The sequence below is a fragment of the Cynoglossus semilaevis genome, chromosome 18, assembly GCF_000523025.1.
Source record: "Cynoglossus semilaevis isolate Cse_v1.0 chromosome 18, Cse_v1.0, whole genome shotgun sequence".
Classification (NCBI taxonomy): domain Eukaryota; kingdom Metazoa; phylum Chordata; class Actinopteri; order Pleuronectiformes; family Cynoglossidae; genus Cynoglossus; species Cynoglossus semilaevis.
Window position 1 is genome coordinate 4,131,198 of NC_024324.1, and position 14,692 is coordinate 4,145,889.

The following is a 14,692-nucleotide window of genomic DNA, read 5'->3' on the forward strand; positions in this document are numbered from 1 at the left end:
AAAATAAGCACACGCTACATTATATACGTGCATTTCCTGTTGCTGACAGGTGTGTCCAACAGTGTGCTGCGTTATTGGTGGACTATTATTCAGGCTAGTAGCATGCTCAGTGGCACCGAAGTCGTCTTCGGGTACAACAGACATCTGCACCTACCTGGTCCCACGGACTGAGGATTCCTCCTGAGAACATAAACAGGTAACCCATGGTGACCAAACAGGCCCATATGAGGAGAGAGAAGAGGCCGAGCATCCGCTTGAAGACCGACTCGATGCAGACAAGAATGAAGATGGACAGGAAGAGGAAGAGAGCTGCTGGCACGGCAATCAGGAAGGTCAGGTGGTCTTCTATTTTCTGGAGAGAGAAAGAGAGAGAGAGAGATTTCATTTAAACAAAACATAAAATATTAATAAGGAAATCGTATGGGCCTCATTGTTAGTGGTTCCATGTTTTTTTGACGCTCCGTTCTAGTGAAGAATACACAACAGAGCCTGCGGTGCATGTCAAATATAACTGACACGACAGGTAACCTGACAGCTGTGCCTGAGGATGTCCTGATATTGAATGTATTTGCATATACAGTAGTTGCATGTTTTGACCTTAAGGTTTTTAAAATTTGTTACGTTGTTTAACGCACAGTTTGTGTGCGAATACAGCTGTTGTTGTTTATGATTGTGTCGTGTTTTTAATTTAACATTTTTTTCTAAAAAATGGTTGACCAAATATTTTTATCCGTAATATCTTTTTCAATCACGACCCCATTTGAATACCACATGACCCCATGTGGAGTCCTGACCCTAAGGTTGAAAAACACGTGTTCTGAGCACATTTTTTTAAATGGAAATTTTCTGCCAGAATGCTTCATCACTATGCAAAAATCCCAGTCATCCCAAGCAGATTGAGATGCCTTTTCACTGTTGCTTTTTTTTTGGTATCTGTTTGCGACGTCACGCTAAAGTTTGTGTATTTGTGTTGTGTTTTTAACAATAAACCTGCCATGTCAAACCCTGGCTTTGTCTGTTCTCCTGCTTGGAGAACCTTTGCCTGTCTCGTTCCTCACACTCCTGCCCACACACTGACTTCGAACCCCGGCCCATTATCAAGACCCGTCTTTTCACTGTATGCGTTTCATGTTCGTCATATAAAACATTCCTCCTTTTCTTGAGCTGAGGCTTAAATATAGAACGCAGTAACGAGAAATAAAAAAAAAAAAATTACATAGCTATTTGTGCCCTCTTTGGTGCATGTTAAATAATGGAAGAGTGGAAGAATCATGATCACCTGCCGAGCTGCCTTCACACACAGCGCTTACATCCACAGACCAGATTATACCCGAGCACCCACGTAAAGCGCTGCACCGTGTTCCACAGTCGGGATGGTGCTGACAGGTGCAGCAGCTGTAGACATTAAATTAGCAGGCTGCTGTACCAGATAGATGTCACCACTTTAACGGGAAAATGAACGTCGGTGCGGAAAAAGAAATTAGTTTGTGTCTCTCACGCGCATGTTTTACACGAGCGGCTTTGAAACGTCATTTAATTAAAAAAAAAAAAACCCTGTGCCTTTGCGCGAGAGTTTAATGTTGGGTAAAACATCGCCCCTCTATGGTGGTACTGCACTCCGTTGTCTGTGAAGGCCAACGTTGATCAGCTTCGTTTTGCCGTCAATCATTTTGCACATGTGAGTTAGCTCACACTCTGACAAACTGAGGCTAATATGTCGTTAGCCTGGACGTACTTTACAGTGAGCCGACAAAGCTCCAAGCTAGCTTTTCAAAGTAAATACACCACGTTAACCTTGGGGGTGCCAATCTGATATTTGCACCAATCGCGCAAGTGTTTTGATTTGTTGATGATTTGTTTCTGTTGCGGGTGTGAAGGGAGGTGTGTGTGTGTGTGGGGGGGGAGGCGGGGGGCGTGTATTTAGGGGTTTATCTCACTTCTCAAGCTGAGCTGTCATTGGCAGTTTGGGGTATAAGTCTAGCCAACGACTCACTGGGACGTTGAGTGTCAGCTAGCTAACGACATCTCGTTGTTTCCAACGAGTTACATGATTAAGAGTTAAGAAAGGAAGCTACACCTCACTAGCTTGTTTGTTATTTTAGGTTTTCTAATTCTTTCACAGACCTTTTATACCTTCTAAACCCATTTCCTTTGACACTGCGCAGAGAGGGAGCTGCGCTCGCCTCCTACGGTGTACTGCATTGTGACACAGAACAATTATTTTCCTTTTTTTAACCCAGTCTGGCTTATTCAGCTGTTATACTGGGAGGAAACGCTGGAACAGGGAGGCACACAGCATCAGCCGAGAAGAGCAGAAGTGAAATGACACAAATGCAGCCGAGAACATGATGTCAGGGAGTGAGAGAGTGGAAGAGGGGAGAGGCGGACCAGAAGTATGTTTTCGAATCACGACTTGCCCGTGCATTTACTGTTTTCTGGTGCCTTTTTCTTTCATTCTCACTGATGAGGCAACACTGGTAGCAACTATTTTTATCAGCACTCAACAACACTTGTTATGCAAATCATTCAAAAATAAACAGTCCTTCCTTGACTTATTCTACATGGGTCCCTAACCTTTTTTGGCTTGTGACCCCATTTCCATTTCACAAATTTCTGGTGACCCCAGAGACATTTTAGTAGCTGTCACGTGATTGCAGCCGCCAATCAAGGTGCAGCAGCTCAGATATTTTATTTTATTTATTTGACTCAATTTATATTTGGAAAAATGAAAAAAATAATTTTTGTAAGATTGTGCGTGGTGTTTTTAATTCTCACTATTTTTTTTAATTTTTATGAATTACTACTCATTTCAGATGACCCCATTTGAATTTCAGGCGACCCCACTAATTTAATACATTACCATTATTTTAATAAAATAAAATGTGATAACGCTGCACAGAGCGTGGTGATTACACCTCTGCAGAGCCTTTGTTAAAGATTCTATTCTTATAACATAAATTATTGACTCAATGTAAAAATAATGTTAGCCATCTATAGATTTCCAATGTTCCCTGTAATATCGATCTCTGTAGAACTACTGGAATGCTGCGACGTTATTGGTGGATTGGATTTAACTCAACAATTGAAGTAGAACGCATCAAACACCCAACCCAACCCGCCATCTTATACAATTGCACACAAACATGCTAATCACCAAGACTTCAAAGCAACAAGGAAACGTCAACATCGAGCGTTATCTTTCGCTCAAATGCATAGAAGTCTATGGGGGGAAATTGGTTACTTCCTCAGGTAAACACGCCCAAAACACAGAAAATCACAACCAGAAAGGCGCATGCAAGCGTAACTGTACCGCACACACCCAGACACATAGACTTAACACTGTTACACGATGGGTGTGGGAGTCTTTGTCTGGAAAAATTGTACACCGAGTCACTCCGGTCCCGATCTGCGGATTGAGATAAAGGGTGCAGTAATTTTGGGATCATTAGCACAGCTTTGGTTGAGTTTCTGTCAGTGCACTGATAAAACCAGAACCCTTACAACAACATCCTCCCCTCCCTCAATGGAACAGGCCCAAGTTCCAAACTCACCCTATATTTATTCATGGCATTCTTCTATTTCGGCAATAAGTAGACGCCCATCGGAACAATCGCTTCAAAAACAAAAGTCAAATTAGTCTGCTATTTAACAGGAACAAATGGCTGGGAAATGGTAACTGGTACTGTGAACCGTTACAGATTAACAACGTACAATGGCGAAATGGATCAAATTTGTGAAAAAAAGTGTGAGACATCGTCAGGGGTGCAGTGTAAAAACGTGTGTCAAACTCAAATGCGAAGAACAACGTACAACGGCGAAATGGATCAAATTTGTGAAAAAAATAAAACGACAAATGAATACTCTTCCACTAGGTGGCAGCAGTTGGCTATAAAAAGACTCACTAAACCAGAGATGTTAAAGGAGATCTTTGTGTGTGTCTCTTCAATTCCTGTGAGTATGTCTGGGCCGTGTTCAACTAAACAGGCCACAGTTTCACATTGTGAGTACACTGGAGTTAAAAGATCATTAATCTAAAGCCACAAATAGCATACGTGCTGTAGAGTCCGCAGCAACACCGGGGAGAGTTGTTCTCAGAATCAAAGCAAAGCCACCTGGAGTAACGACATTAATTGATCTGCTTCAAACGTAAGTAGGAGATCGATTTAGGTCAAGGTTCTCCAGAGAATGACCCTGATGGTGTTCAATTTAATATAACAGGACGAGAAAGACAATAGCCTGCAGGCACAGCTTTGAGGACCCGTTACACACAAACACACACGCTCACGCACACAGAAAACACGCACTGGTTTTTATGTTTTGCAAGCATTTCACATATTTTCTAATCTAACTCCAAACTCTACCCCAAATTCACCACTTAATCTTAAAAGTAAAAAAAAAAATATATATATACATTGTCCTGAAGCGGGGAGTGTGCGTTCTTTTGTCGCACTATTTCGTGAAAAAAAAACAAACAAAAAAAAAGCACAAAAGCAGCACTAGAGAAACAATGGCTTGTGTTTGTGTTTGAGAGTTTCGTGGCCAAAACAACAATTTTAACTTGACAAACGCCCACGCAGCACTGAAAAATAACCAACTGTCCCGCTCTTGATCCACTCCGCACACCCTGTGCTGCAATTTAAAGTGCTGCTTCACAGCCTCTTGTGTGGTCACATGTAATCACGCACATGCACTTTTGCCTCCCTCGTTCACTTTCATTCACTCCTGTGCAAAACCCCAAACCCTTCGATTGTGACACTTCTCCTCTTTACATAATCTAATAAAAAAAAAAAAAAAAAAAAAAACAGTTTTCCTTCACACTGGGGACTGTGACTAAACTATAAACATAAAAGGGAAAAAAAACAAGAACAATTTAAAAATGATTGAATATAAAAAAAAATATTTTCATGTAATTAGTTTGAGAACTATCATTTATTTGCAGCAAAAGAAAAATTTCGTGTGTCTTTCTTCAATTCCTGCTAGTATATCAGCATCGTGTTTTAGTTTGGTTTTTTCTAATGGATGCGGCGTGGCTCGAAAGCACCGATGTACTCCCCAACTTATTTCCGATGAACGATCAGAGCACTTGTGAAGCTGCCGTCTGCTTTAAAAAAAAAAAAGTTCTCATGTTGTGAAGTACAATTTATGATTATTTACGAATAAACGCAAGGGATAACTTTTAAATTTCAATTTGGTTTATGATTTATGTTGAAATAGGAAATCAAACATGTGCTGTCACAACACTGTTAGAAGAGTGCAGCACCCCCCAATTAAGCACAACCATAAATTCAGCTGCCGGCTGTGATTACCAGTTTACTCCGACATGTCATTTTCAACAGGCCGTCACTGGTCTGCAAAGCTACATTTTACTCCCGTTGTAGGAAAAGTTTTGAGCAATTTCGCATTTATATAAGACAATAATCTTCTTCCAGCACTTTTAATTACAAATATATATATGAATATATAGTGTCAATACAGGCTAACCTTCTAGAGAATAACATCTCAGAACTGAATCTGCAGCAGGGGCAAAAACTAAACAACAACAATGGGAAACAAAGAAAGCTGCTGCCATTGTTGTCTAGCTGTCAGTTCCGTCCAGAGAAAACGTCGTGGACTCGGAGCGTCTCCGAAGCTTAACCGTCAGTTAAACTTCCGACCAGAGAAAACGTCCTGGACTCGGAGCGTCTCCGAAGCTTAACAACAGACACGGATTTCAACTTCTATATACATGTTTGGCTTAATCTCTAAATCGCCTTTTTATTTGTGATTAAGCGTCAAACAGTCTGAATGAATGTAACACCAATCTACCACAAATAGGACTTCACACCTTCTTTTTCAAAGAATGCTTCCCAAGGATCTTCTCTGGCATCTCACCGTAATCGCTCCTGATGCCAAAACGATGCAGAACAATCCAGTCAGTTTCACGCCTTAGCTTCAACTTTTATTAGGAATACCTACAGTAAGAGGGACATTGGTTTAATGACCGACGGTCACTGATGTTGTACCAGGGGTCATATGGGGGACTAAAATACCACATTATTGGTAATTGAAAGCAAAACCACTGCATTGTGAACCTGGACAATTGCACCACGGGCAATCAGTATGTGAATGGATGTTGGACTGCGCTCACAATGAACTATCACTCTCAGCTGGTCCCTCCATCAGGGTCGCCGCAGCAGGAGTACCGGGTGTAATCAAAACTGGGATAGTGGACAGGAAGGCGGTCTCTGCGTCGCTCTGACCACAATGGACTTCTATGACATCACGCTCTGATTGTTCTGTCTGATTTAAATCACGGATGCTCTTCTTCATAAGGACAGAGGTCGCTGACCTCTAACAGCATACAGGGGTTACAGGACTTACAGTTCCAATCGTACAGATTGATGTAACTTGAATTCTCACCGTAAGTTGGGACTTTAGTATATGTGACAAAATATGTAGGAAAACTGAACTTATTGGCCGGGAAACTATAAATCATATATTATGAAATATATGAGAGAGAAAACAGTTTTTTTTTCATAATTTCTTGTATATTTCAAGTATCAAATGTTTCAAATTCCTTTGCCTGTGATGCTGCAACACTCGAGATTCCATCGCTGTAGCCCTTCAAAATGTTTATTTATTTATTTTCATCTTAGTGCTATTTTTAACATCGGACATGACAACAGTTTCTGTCTCCTAAAACTGTTGTGTGACATTTTTTTTTTTTCTGAAGTGCTTCTTCTGGGCGCGAGAAGGAATCTGCATCACATCATTATGAGACTCTTAGTCTTACTCACCAGTCCTGAAGCGAAGAACACTGCGAGAAGCGCAAGGCAGGTTCCCATGACGATCAGCAGCAGGAACACGATCAGCGGATGCTGCTGGCTCATTCTGTAGTAGGACTCGTACAGCCAGTCCTGGAGCTTCTCGCCCTCCACGCACACGTCGCTCTGGAACCCCGAGAGCCCGTCCCCGAGGCCCTCGGGACCCTCTGCGCCTTCGCCCCCATCGCTCTTCTCCAGCAGGTAGCGTCCGCGTGTCCACAAAGCTTCCTGCCACATGGGTAGCTGCCTCTTGATGGTTGGCACCGATATGAACTGACCACGATAAGTGCTCAAAGTCAGGTCCGGCGTGAGGGACGCTTTTTTCCTCTTCCGTCTGTCATTTAGTATTCCACCTCAGCTCCTGCTTTTTCAGCCCTGTCTATATTAAAAAAAAAAAAAAAAAAAAAAAGTTTGGTTGAGCACTGATAGATTGAGAGCTGATTGGAAGGGAGTCAACTTTTCATCTCGGCACAATCTTCTTCGCATCCTCTGCTGCTCTCCTTGGATTTTCTGTCAAACTGAGCAAAGACAGTGGTAAATATAACCATCCTTCCCCCCTTCTGCCTTTTTCCTCACACTGACGAGAAGAGAAGAGACTCCGGTTCTTCTTCTCTCTCTCTCTCTCTCTCTCCCCCCCTCTTCTCTTGCTTCTCTTTCTGTGTTGTCAGTCGGACAGAGAGCAGGCAGCCTCTGCTTACTGCCTGGCTCTGTAGCTGCGAGCGGCCAACATGTTATTGTACTGGAGTGCAGAGAAATGGGGAGGGAGGAGAGAGAGAGAGCGAGGGAGAGAGAGAGAGAGAGAGAGAGGAAGTCCAGAGGGAGGGAAAAGGGTGTGTATCAATCAGTGTCAGAGTGTGTGTGTGTGTGTTTTATTAATTGGAAACAAACAAACAAAAAAAAAAAGAAAAAAAAAGAATAGTGATGTAGAGAAGTAGCTAACGTGGAGGTAGCCCCTCCTCAAAACAAAGGAAAACATTAAGGGTCTGAATGGAATTTTTCCAAAACTATAGTATAAAAGTACTACAGTTTTTACATTCAGAGAGTTCCTGTGCGGTTAAAGCCCAGCAAAAGTTAATAACAGAGAAGGTTAGCAGAGCCGTGCAAAACACCGAGAACAGGAGACAAGCATGAAAGGAAGGAGCATTTAAAGGCATCCAAGAACCGGATGACGAGATAAAAAGAAGATAGAGGTGGGGGCGGGAGGGGGACAACACACACACACACAGGGCAGGAGAGGAAGGAAGAGGAAGAAGGAACAAAGTCAGGAAAAAAAAAAAAACCTCAGGAGACGAAGTGAGTGTGGGAGGAAGAGGGACTGCTGCCTTCTTCAAAAGCAAAAGGGGAGAGGAGACAGAGCTGGTAATTAGTGAAAGTTTTAGGCTCTCTCTCTCTCTCTGTGTGTGTGTGTGTGTTTGTGTGTGTGTGTGTGCAGTGGAAGGAAAAATGAGATCTGATGAACCGAAAATCCCAGCTCCTTCCTCGTCTTCAACTCGCTCCCCCCTCAGTTCGGCTGCTGTTGCGCAGAGGCTCCCCCACTTGCTCTGCCGCGGTACATGTGATGCTCTGTGAAGTGTGAAAATGGCCGTGCCACTTCAGTGTGTCAGAGCCACATAATTCCCCTTACTCCGAGTCGACCTGCGTGAGAGACACGAAAGGGGGAAAAAAAGGGGAAGTGAGACGGGGGACCGCATGGAATGGTGTAAAACACATGGAAAAAATATACACAGAAAAATATCATCAACTTGTAACTGGATGATGTAATCAGTGAGTGCCTTCACTGATTTAGCCTTTATCCTGTGGAATTGTGTAGAAATTCATGTCAGTCTAATTGAAACGTTAACACATTCGTTGCTTCGGTTTACAAAGTAGCTTTAGCACGCCGCTAGTTCTTACACAAACTACTTTTCATCCTATATGCAAGCGGTGCAGGGACATGCATTTTATTTTTATTAGTCTTCTGGATGTTTTTTATTTTGAAAAATTGCTACTTCCTCTGGGAACAATTCGCAATTAATCCTCACGTTGATCGATACTGCATTGGTAATTTTTTTTATAAGACTGATTGTGTGAGAGTCCAGGCAAACAGGCAGAAGTAGCAGAGGTCAGAGGACAATGCTACTCCAGGGCCGTTCATGTGATTAAAGATGGAAACAGAGATTTCTGAAGAGCAGCTTGTAATGTAAAGTGGGAAAATTGATTACGACGGGAACAGCTGGGAATTTCTCCACGAATTACCGTCAAGTAATAATGTTGTCTGCGGTTGGAAAGAAAACCTCATTGTCATTGTTCACTAACTCTACTAAATAACTCATTTTCGCCCGGGCGTGACAGCAAGCGTAAACAACACGAGCGAATTATGTGTAAGTAAAACATGACATGATTTGCACGATTTGAACGTTTTCTTTGTTTCACACTGTAATCATAAGATCTAGGAACATTTAAGCCTTTGTAATTTATGCGCTTAAGATGTATGCACGGAACAACTGTTTCATATGTTTCAATGTTTTCTTTATTTATTGAGTGAAGTCAGTTTTTTTTTCTGTAAAGACCAAATTCACAGATTTATCTCAATGGACTTGACAGTTTAAAAAAGGAAAGAAATTAAACTATATTGATCCAATATTTGGGAAATTCATGTGTTAACAGCACCTACACCCTGCAGGCACAATGCATGTGGCTCCTCTGGGAATCAAACCCAGAACCCTATAGGCTTTGCTTCCGAGACAGACATGCTAACCGCTACACTGTGGAACCAACGAGAAATCAAACTAGAATTTTGAATCTATCTGTTGTTTTAGTTTCCTTTTTTTTTGGCAGCACCATCGAGTAGGGGTTAGTTTGTCTGCCTTACACACAGAGGGTCCTTGGTTTGAGCCTCAGAGGAACTATATATCCCTAATGGCGCCTCCTGTGGTAGCCTGTGTCACTTGCAAAGACTAACTGTGAACTTCCCTATTGTGGGATGAATAATGGACTCAATTATTGATTAGCTTCCAGCTACACAATTTTAATTATTTGAATTTTAGCTACTGGGGACAAGACATAAAGTGAAGGATATTTTACTGAAAAGCTACACCTTCTGTTTCCACCTAATATCTGAAATATTTCTTACTTTTTTTTAGATTTACATATAAATATCAGTGCATTCTTTTTACATGAAAGCAACATTTTTTTCATCATTTACATCATCAAATTACATCATCTCTACATGGCATCATCATCAAGTAGTTTTCAATTAATTAGTTTTATTGTATATTTCACTATTATTTATTATATTGTGTTAAAATATTTTAAATCAGGGTTTTTTAATGTACCCTTTCATGTTATCCTTACTTTTACTTGCTTTTTTATATATGTTATAGTATTTATGTATTTTTACATATATAGTTTCTAATGTTTTTTTCTGCTAAACGTACTATTTAAATAAAATATACTTTTATACTGACTTTGAAACATGGCAAATCTCTTAATATAAAAAAAACCATGAAACTGAAGCTTCCATTCAATAATGTAGGAATTAACATAAAAATAGATTAAGTCTCAAAACAAGCCCAGCAACTTACAGTAACTATTATTACTAATACAAAAAACCACACTAATTATACTTAATTACAAGCATGTTGGGTTTTTGTTTTGTCCTCAGCTGCTCTGAAAATGGCGCCAATGTTTATTGGTTTTTGTTTTTTTACAGGGAGAAGGTAGGAACAATGATGATGTTGCTGCTAAGTGCTAATAGTGAGCAGCGTCGTCCTCAGCCTTTGCACAAGCACTACACAAAGGTCAAGAGGAAAATGGGTTGTAGACCACTGAATTGGCTTCAGCTGCTTGTCAAGTGGGCTGTGCTGCCTTGTCTCTGAATACCTACAAAATGATATGGAAAAGGGCGTAGAGGAAATGGAAATGCAGAATAGCTTCATAAAAAACATAACATTAAAAATAGCTTCTAGCTCAAATTAATTTGTCAGTTAATATTTTACAGAGCAATAAAAAGTCTGTTAATAAGTTCATGTTAAAAAATATTGTAAAAAAAAAAATGTTAATACATATTTAGAAATGACAAATAACCTCTTGTGTTAGCGGTGTACTGTGCGGTGGCTAGGCTAATACTAATACTCACAGCTCAGTCCGTTGTATGTCACCTCAGCATTGCTGCAAGTCTTGCTTGTCTCAAAAATGAACAAAATGTCACACATTCTACATTTAAACGGACTAAGATAAAAAAAAAACAACAAATAATTAGTTTTGTAGTGAAAACAAGCTGCCTTGTCTCTGAATATCTACAAAATGATATGGAAAAAGGCATAGAGGAAATGGAAAAGTAGAATAGCTTCATGAAAAACTTAACATTAAAAATAGCTTCTAGCCCAAATTAATTTGTCAGTTAATATTTTCCAGAGCAATAAAAAGTATGTTAATAAGTTCATGTTAAAAAATATTGAAAAAAAAAGTGTTAATACACATTTAGAAAGGACAAATAACCCTTTGTGTTAGTGGTGTACTGTGGCTAGGCTAGGCTAGGCTAGGCTAGGTTAATACTCACAGCTCAGTCCGTTGTATGTCACCTCAGTCAGTCTTGCTGTGCTCTGCCTCAAAAATGAACAAAATGTCACACATTCTACATTTAAACAGACTTAGATTAGGAAAAAAAACAACAAATAATTAGTTTTGTAGTGAAAACAAGTGGCAGGGGTTTCATTTCTGACAAACAGTCTTCACTGTGAGAAGAGCACAGGTGCAAACAATCAGCCAATCAGTGATGGCTCCGTTATGTTTATGTTTCCCTGCAGCTCCTGTGCTTTTTCCTGTCAATATGGCTCAGGCAACTAAGTTTTGAAATAAAAAAAAATAAAATAAAATAAATGGACTACTGGATTTTCCCCCTGTGATTAATCAGAATTATATATCTATCTGTTGACACGCATGTCATCATAAAAAAAAAAAAAAAAGTTGTTTAATGTTTGATGATGTTGTTCAGGGGATTCCCTCTCACTTACTCACACGTTACATGTTACATACAGACATGTGCACTGTGGAACTAACGCTGTGCAAAGTGGGGGCTGTAGACCGTGAAAGGAGGAGACGGATGCTGTGGACGCTAATAAACAAGTTAAATTAATTCACAGAAGCCTGTTTTTATCAACCTACTGTCCACCTACTGTACCCTCCCACCCCCACATACACATGATTTCGGCTATAAATAGTGTTCTATAAAAGTTCCCATACTCCATGGTATTATCAACAGGTGTGGACCACCTGGTGCTAACCAACACAACACACACACTCAGTGTGTGAAAGGCGGTGACAGAATGGGAGCACGCTGAGGAAGCGTGCCCTTAGCACACACACACACACACACATTTTTTTGCATCAGCCGCTGTTCCTACATGCAGATGAAGACACGGCGTCACTACAGACGAGGGCCAAACACAAGCTGTCTCTTTGGAAATACTGTATCTACTCCGAGCATACTGTACACCACGTGTCAAACTCAAGGCCCGGGGGGCCATATGTGGCACGCCGAGTCATTTTGTATGGCCCGTAGGGTTTTTTATATTATTATTATTAGACAGCAATCAACAATATTTATAACATGAATAAATAATAATCAATTGCAGAAACATAGATTAATACGTTATGGAGTAATAGAGTGGATACTGTACATCTATACAGTCTTACAGTTACAACCGGCCCTTCAAGGGGAGTTTGACACCTCTGCTGTACAGCAAACATCAGCCAAGTTGAAAAAAAAAAAAACCCTGGAAATAAATAGAAACGTGAAGCTATAATTAACCGTGTCTTAAAACTCAAGCAGTGGAAATGACAGTAGTCTGTGTGGGTTAGCTCTTAAAAGATATTTCAGGAGAGCCCACATGGAAACCCTCAGTCAAGGTGCAGTTTCTTTTTTTGCAACATGTGCCAAGTTCTCGGGGTGACACCAATGATGCTAATAATAATAATAATATATTTCAGAGAGGCGGTTCATCTTTTTCTGGAAAATGTAGACTTCAATGGTTGACGGAGAGTGTTTTCCAGTTCCTGGAATCAGAATGATGCTGAAAACAAATTAAGGGCTTAAAAAAGGGTAAACGACCGGGTTCGCAGTTTCCCGTAAGACAGCTTATAAACGACCTCATTAGTGAAATAAACAGGGGGAGAGAGGGAGAGAGAGAGAGAGAGATCAATCCCCCGCCGTGGAGCCTCCTCAAGCTTGGTCAGCTCCGTATGGAATCTCTGGACCAGAATTCCTTATTGAAGAGATAAATATAACTGGCAATCAACGGTGGCTGGCTAACGAATCACTTATAATGGCGGGTGATTGGTGTCGTTTGGAGATTGTTACCAGGCCTTTCAGGAGCAGTGGGTAGTGATCGATCAGTGATCTTGATTGAAGGTGTGTAAACACCGGCCCGCACCATCGTCTCTCATCTGTAGTCAGACTTAGGAAGAAATAAAAACAAACAAGACGGGAACTGAAACACTTAGGTCAGAGTTCGACTCCTAGCGGCGGAAATAGAACCTGTCTGCTGGGAAACTGTTGCTTTTATATGGAGTTAGAATGCTGTGGTCGGTTAGTGGAGTAGCATCTGTGCTAATTAAGCTTTGAGGGTCAATAAAATGATACTGGAGTCCAGATGAACCTCAGTGGTCGTCAGTGATGATGGATCTTTCCTGGTAAAAGATCTAACACGCAACCCCGGCAGTCATCATCCAGATGACACCACTGAGACGTCACCCAGAACAAGAAGAAAAAAAAAATCATTTCTGGTATTTATGTGACATTAATTAGGCCACAGTATGACCACCACGATTATGCTACGAGGCTAACGAAAAGAAATAACGATGGCGCACAAAAGGTCCGTATCTGATTCAGATGTGGACAACATTAACAGTAAGGTCTCGTTATTGACATTGTCTATTGATGGTTTGTACCTTCAGTCAAACCTATTGGAAACATTGAAAACAACACAGAAAATATTGAAGTTTTGCAGGGTCCATATTGATTTTTAATGATAAACTGTAGATAAACCTAATTTAGCCAATTTAGGCTATCGCTAAAAGACAGGCATATATATGCATACATACATTATTTATATATTTATATATATGTATGTATGCATACATATATGTGTATATATGTATAGTACGTGTATATATGTACATATATTACATATACGTACATATATTAAATATATGTACATATATAACATATGTAATACAGGGTGGCAATAATACCTAATCTATCTGCTGTATCCATCTATCTGAGGCCTTTAATGAAGAGGGACTGAGAGCGCCTCATGCAGTCAAACCAGTGAAACCACGATGTCTTTGCACCACCTGGTGTACATTAGGAGAACTGCACGACAACTAAGGAACACTTAGAATGATGAAGACTAACATCTCACGACAAGATGTTGTTGAGGTTTTGGTGAAAAGATCTTCATCACTTTTCATTCACGTATTTTGTAATATTTTGCCCTCTGTCCTGAATGGTAAGGAAGTCAGATTAAATGAAACACAAGTTGAATGCCAGTTTTAAAATCTTTATTAAAAAATAAAATAGAAAAAAATATATTTACATAAAAATGTCAAAAACAAACAAACGAAAAAAAAAAAATAGCTGGGCAGTGGGTCCCTCTGGCTACGAACCGTGAGGCATCAATTCTACTGCTCACTGAAATCAGCCAGGACAAAGAGGGGCCGCCACTTTGCTCTTAACAGCAGCCGCCAGTTTAAAATCCCTTATTTATTGCAATGGGTGACTCTACATTGCACTATGTGTATATGTGTAAGTGAAGATCGCAGTGGACCGGATCGCGGGCCTCTCTTTGACACCGATCTGGTAAAGAGAAGACGGAGGGCCACGATGGACCACTGAGATGCACTCAGAT

At 40.5% G+C, this 14,692-nt stretch overlaps 1 protein-coding gene across 3 annotated transcripts; it reads right to left on the reverse strand.

Annotated features, from left to right (window-relative positions):
- Positions 1 to 40: 40 nt before the first annotated feature.
- adcy2b (adenylate cyclase 2b (brain)) lies at positions 41 to 11,686 on the reverse strand. 3 transcript variants are annotated; one of them, XM_025065321.1, is made up of 5 exons: positions 11,344 to 11,686; positions 10,921 to 10,969; positions 8,263 to 8,438; positions 6,777 to 7,182; positions 41 to 352 (listed from the first exon to the last, which is right to left on the reverse strand). In XM_025065321.1, the coding sequence occupies exons 4-5, from the start codon at positions 7,038 to 7,040 to the stop codon at positions 107 to 109; spliced, it is 510 nt and encodes a 169-aa protein (XP_024921089.1). In that variant the 5' UTR covers positions 7,041 to 7,182; positions 8,263 to 8,438; positions 10,921 to 10,969; positions 11,344 to 11,686; the 3' UTR covers positions 41 to 106. The 3 variants fall into 3 exon arrangements, with proteins under 3 accessions (XP_024921089.1, XP_024921087.1, XP_008329452.1); XM_025065319.1 differs by lacking the exon at positions 10,921 to 10,969; XM_008331230.3 differs by lacking the exons at positions 8,263 to 8,438; positions 10,921 to 10,969.
- Positions 11,687 to 14,692: the final 3,006 nt, after the last annotated feature.

Coding starts and splice junctions, on each gene's coding strand:
- adcy2b (XM_008331230.3), bottom strand. CDS start 7,040: ATGTGGCAGGAAGCTTTGTGGACACGCGGACGCTACCTGCTGGAGAAG. Junction 353..6,776: donor TGTTCTTCGCTTCAGGACTG/GTGAGTAAGACT, acceptor TTCTCTCTCCAG/AAAATAGAAGACCACCTGAC.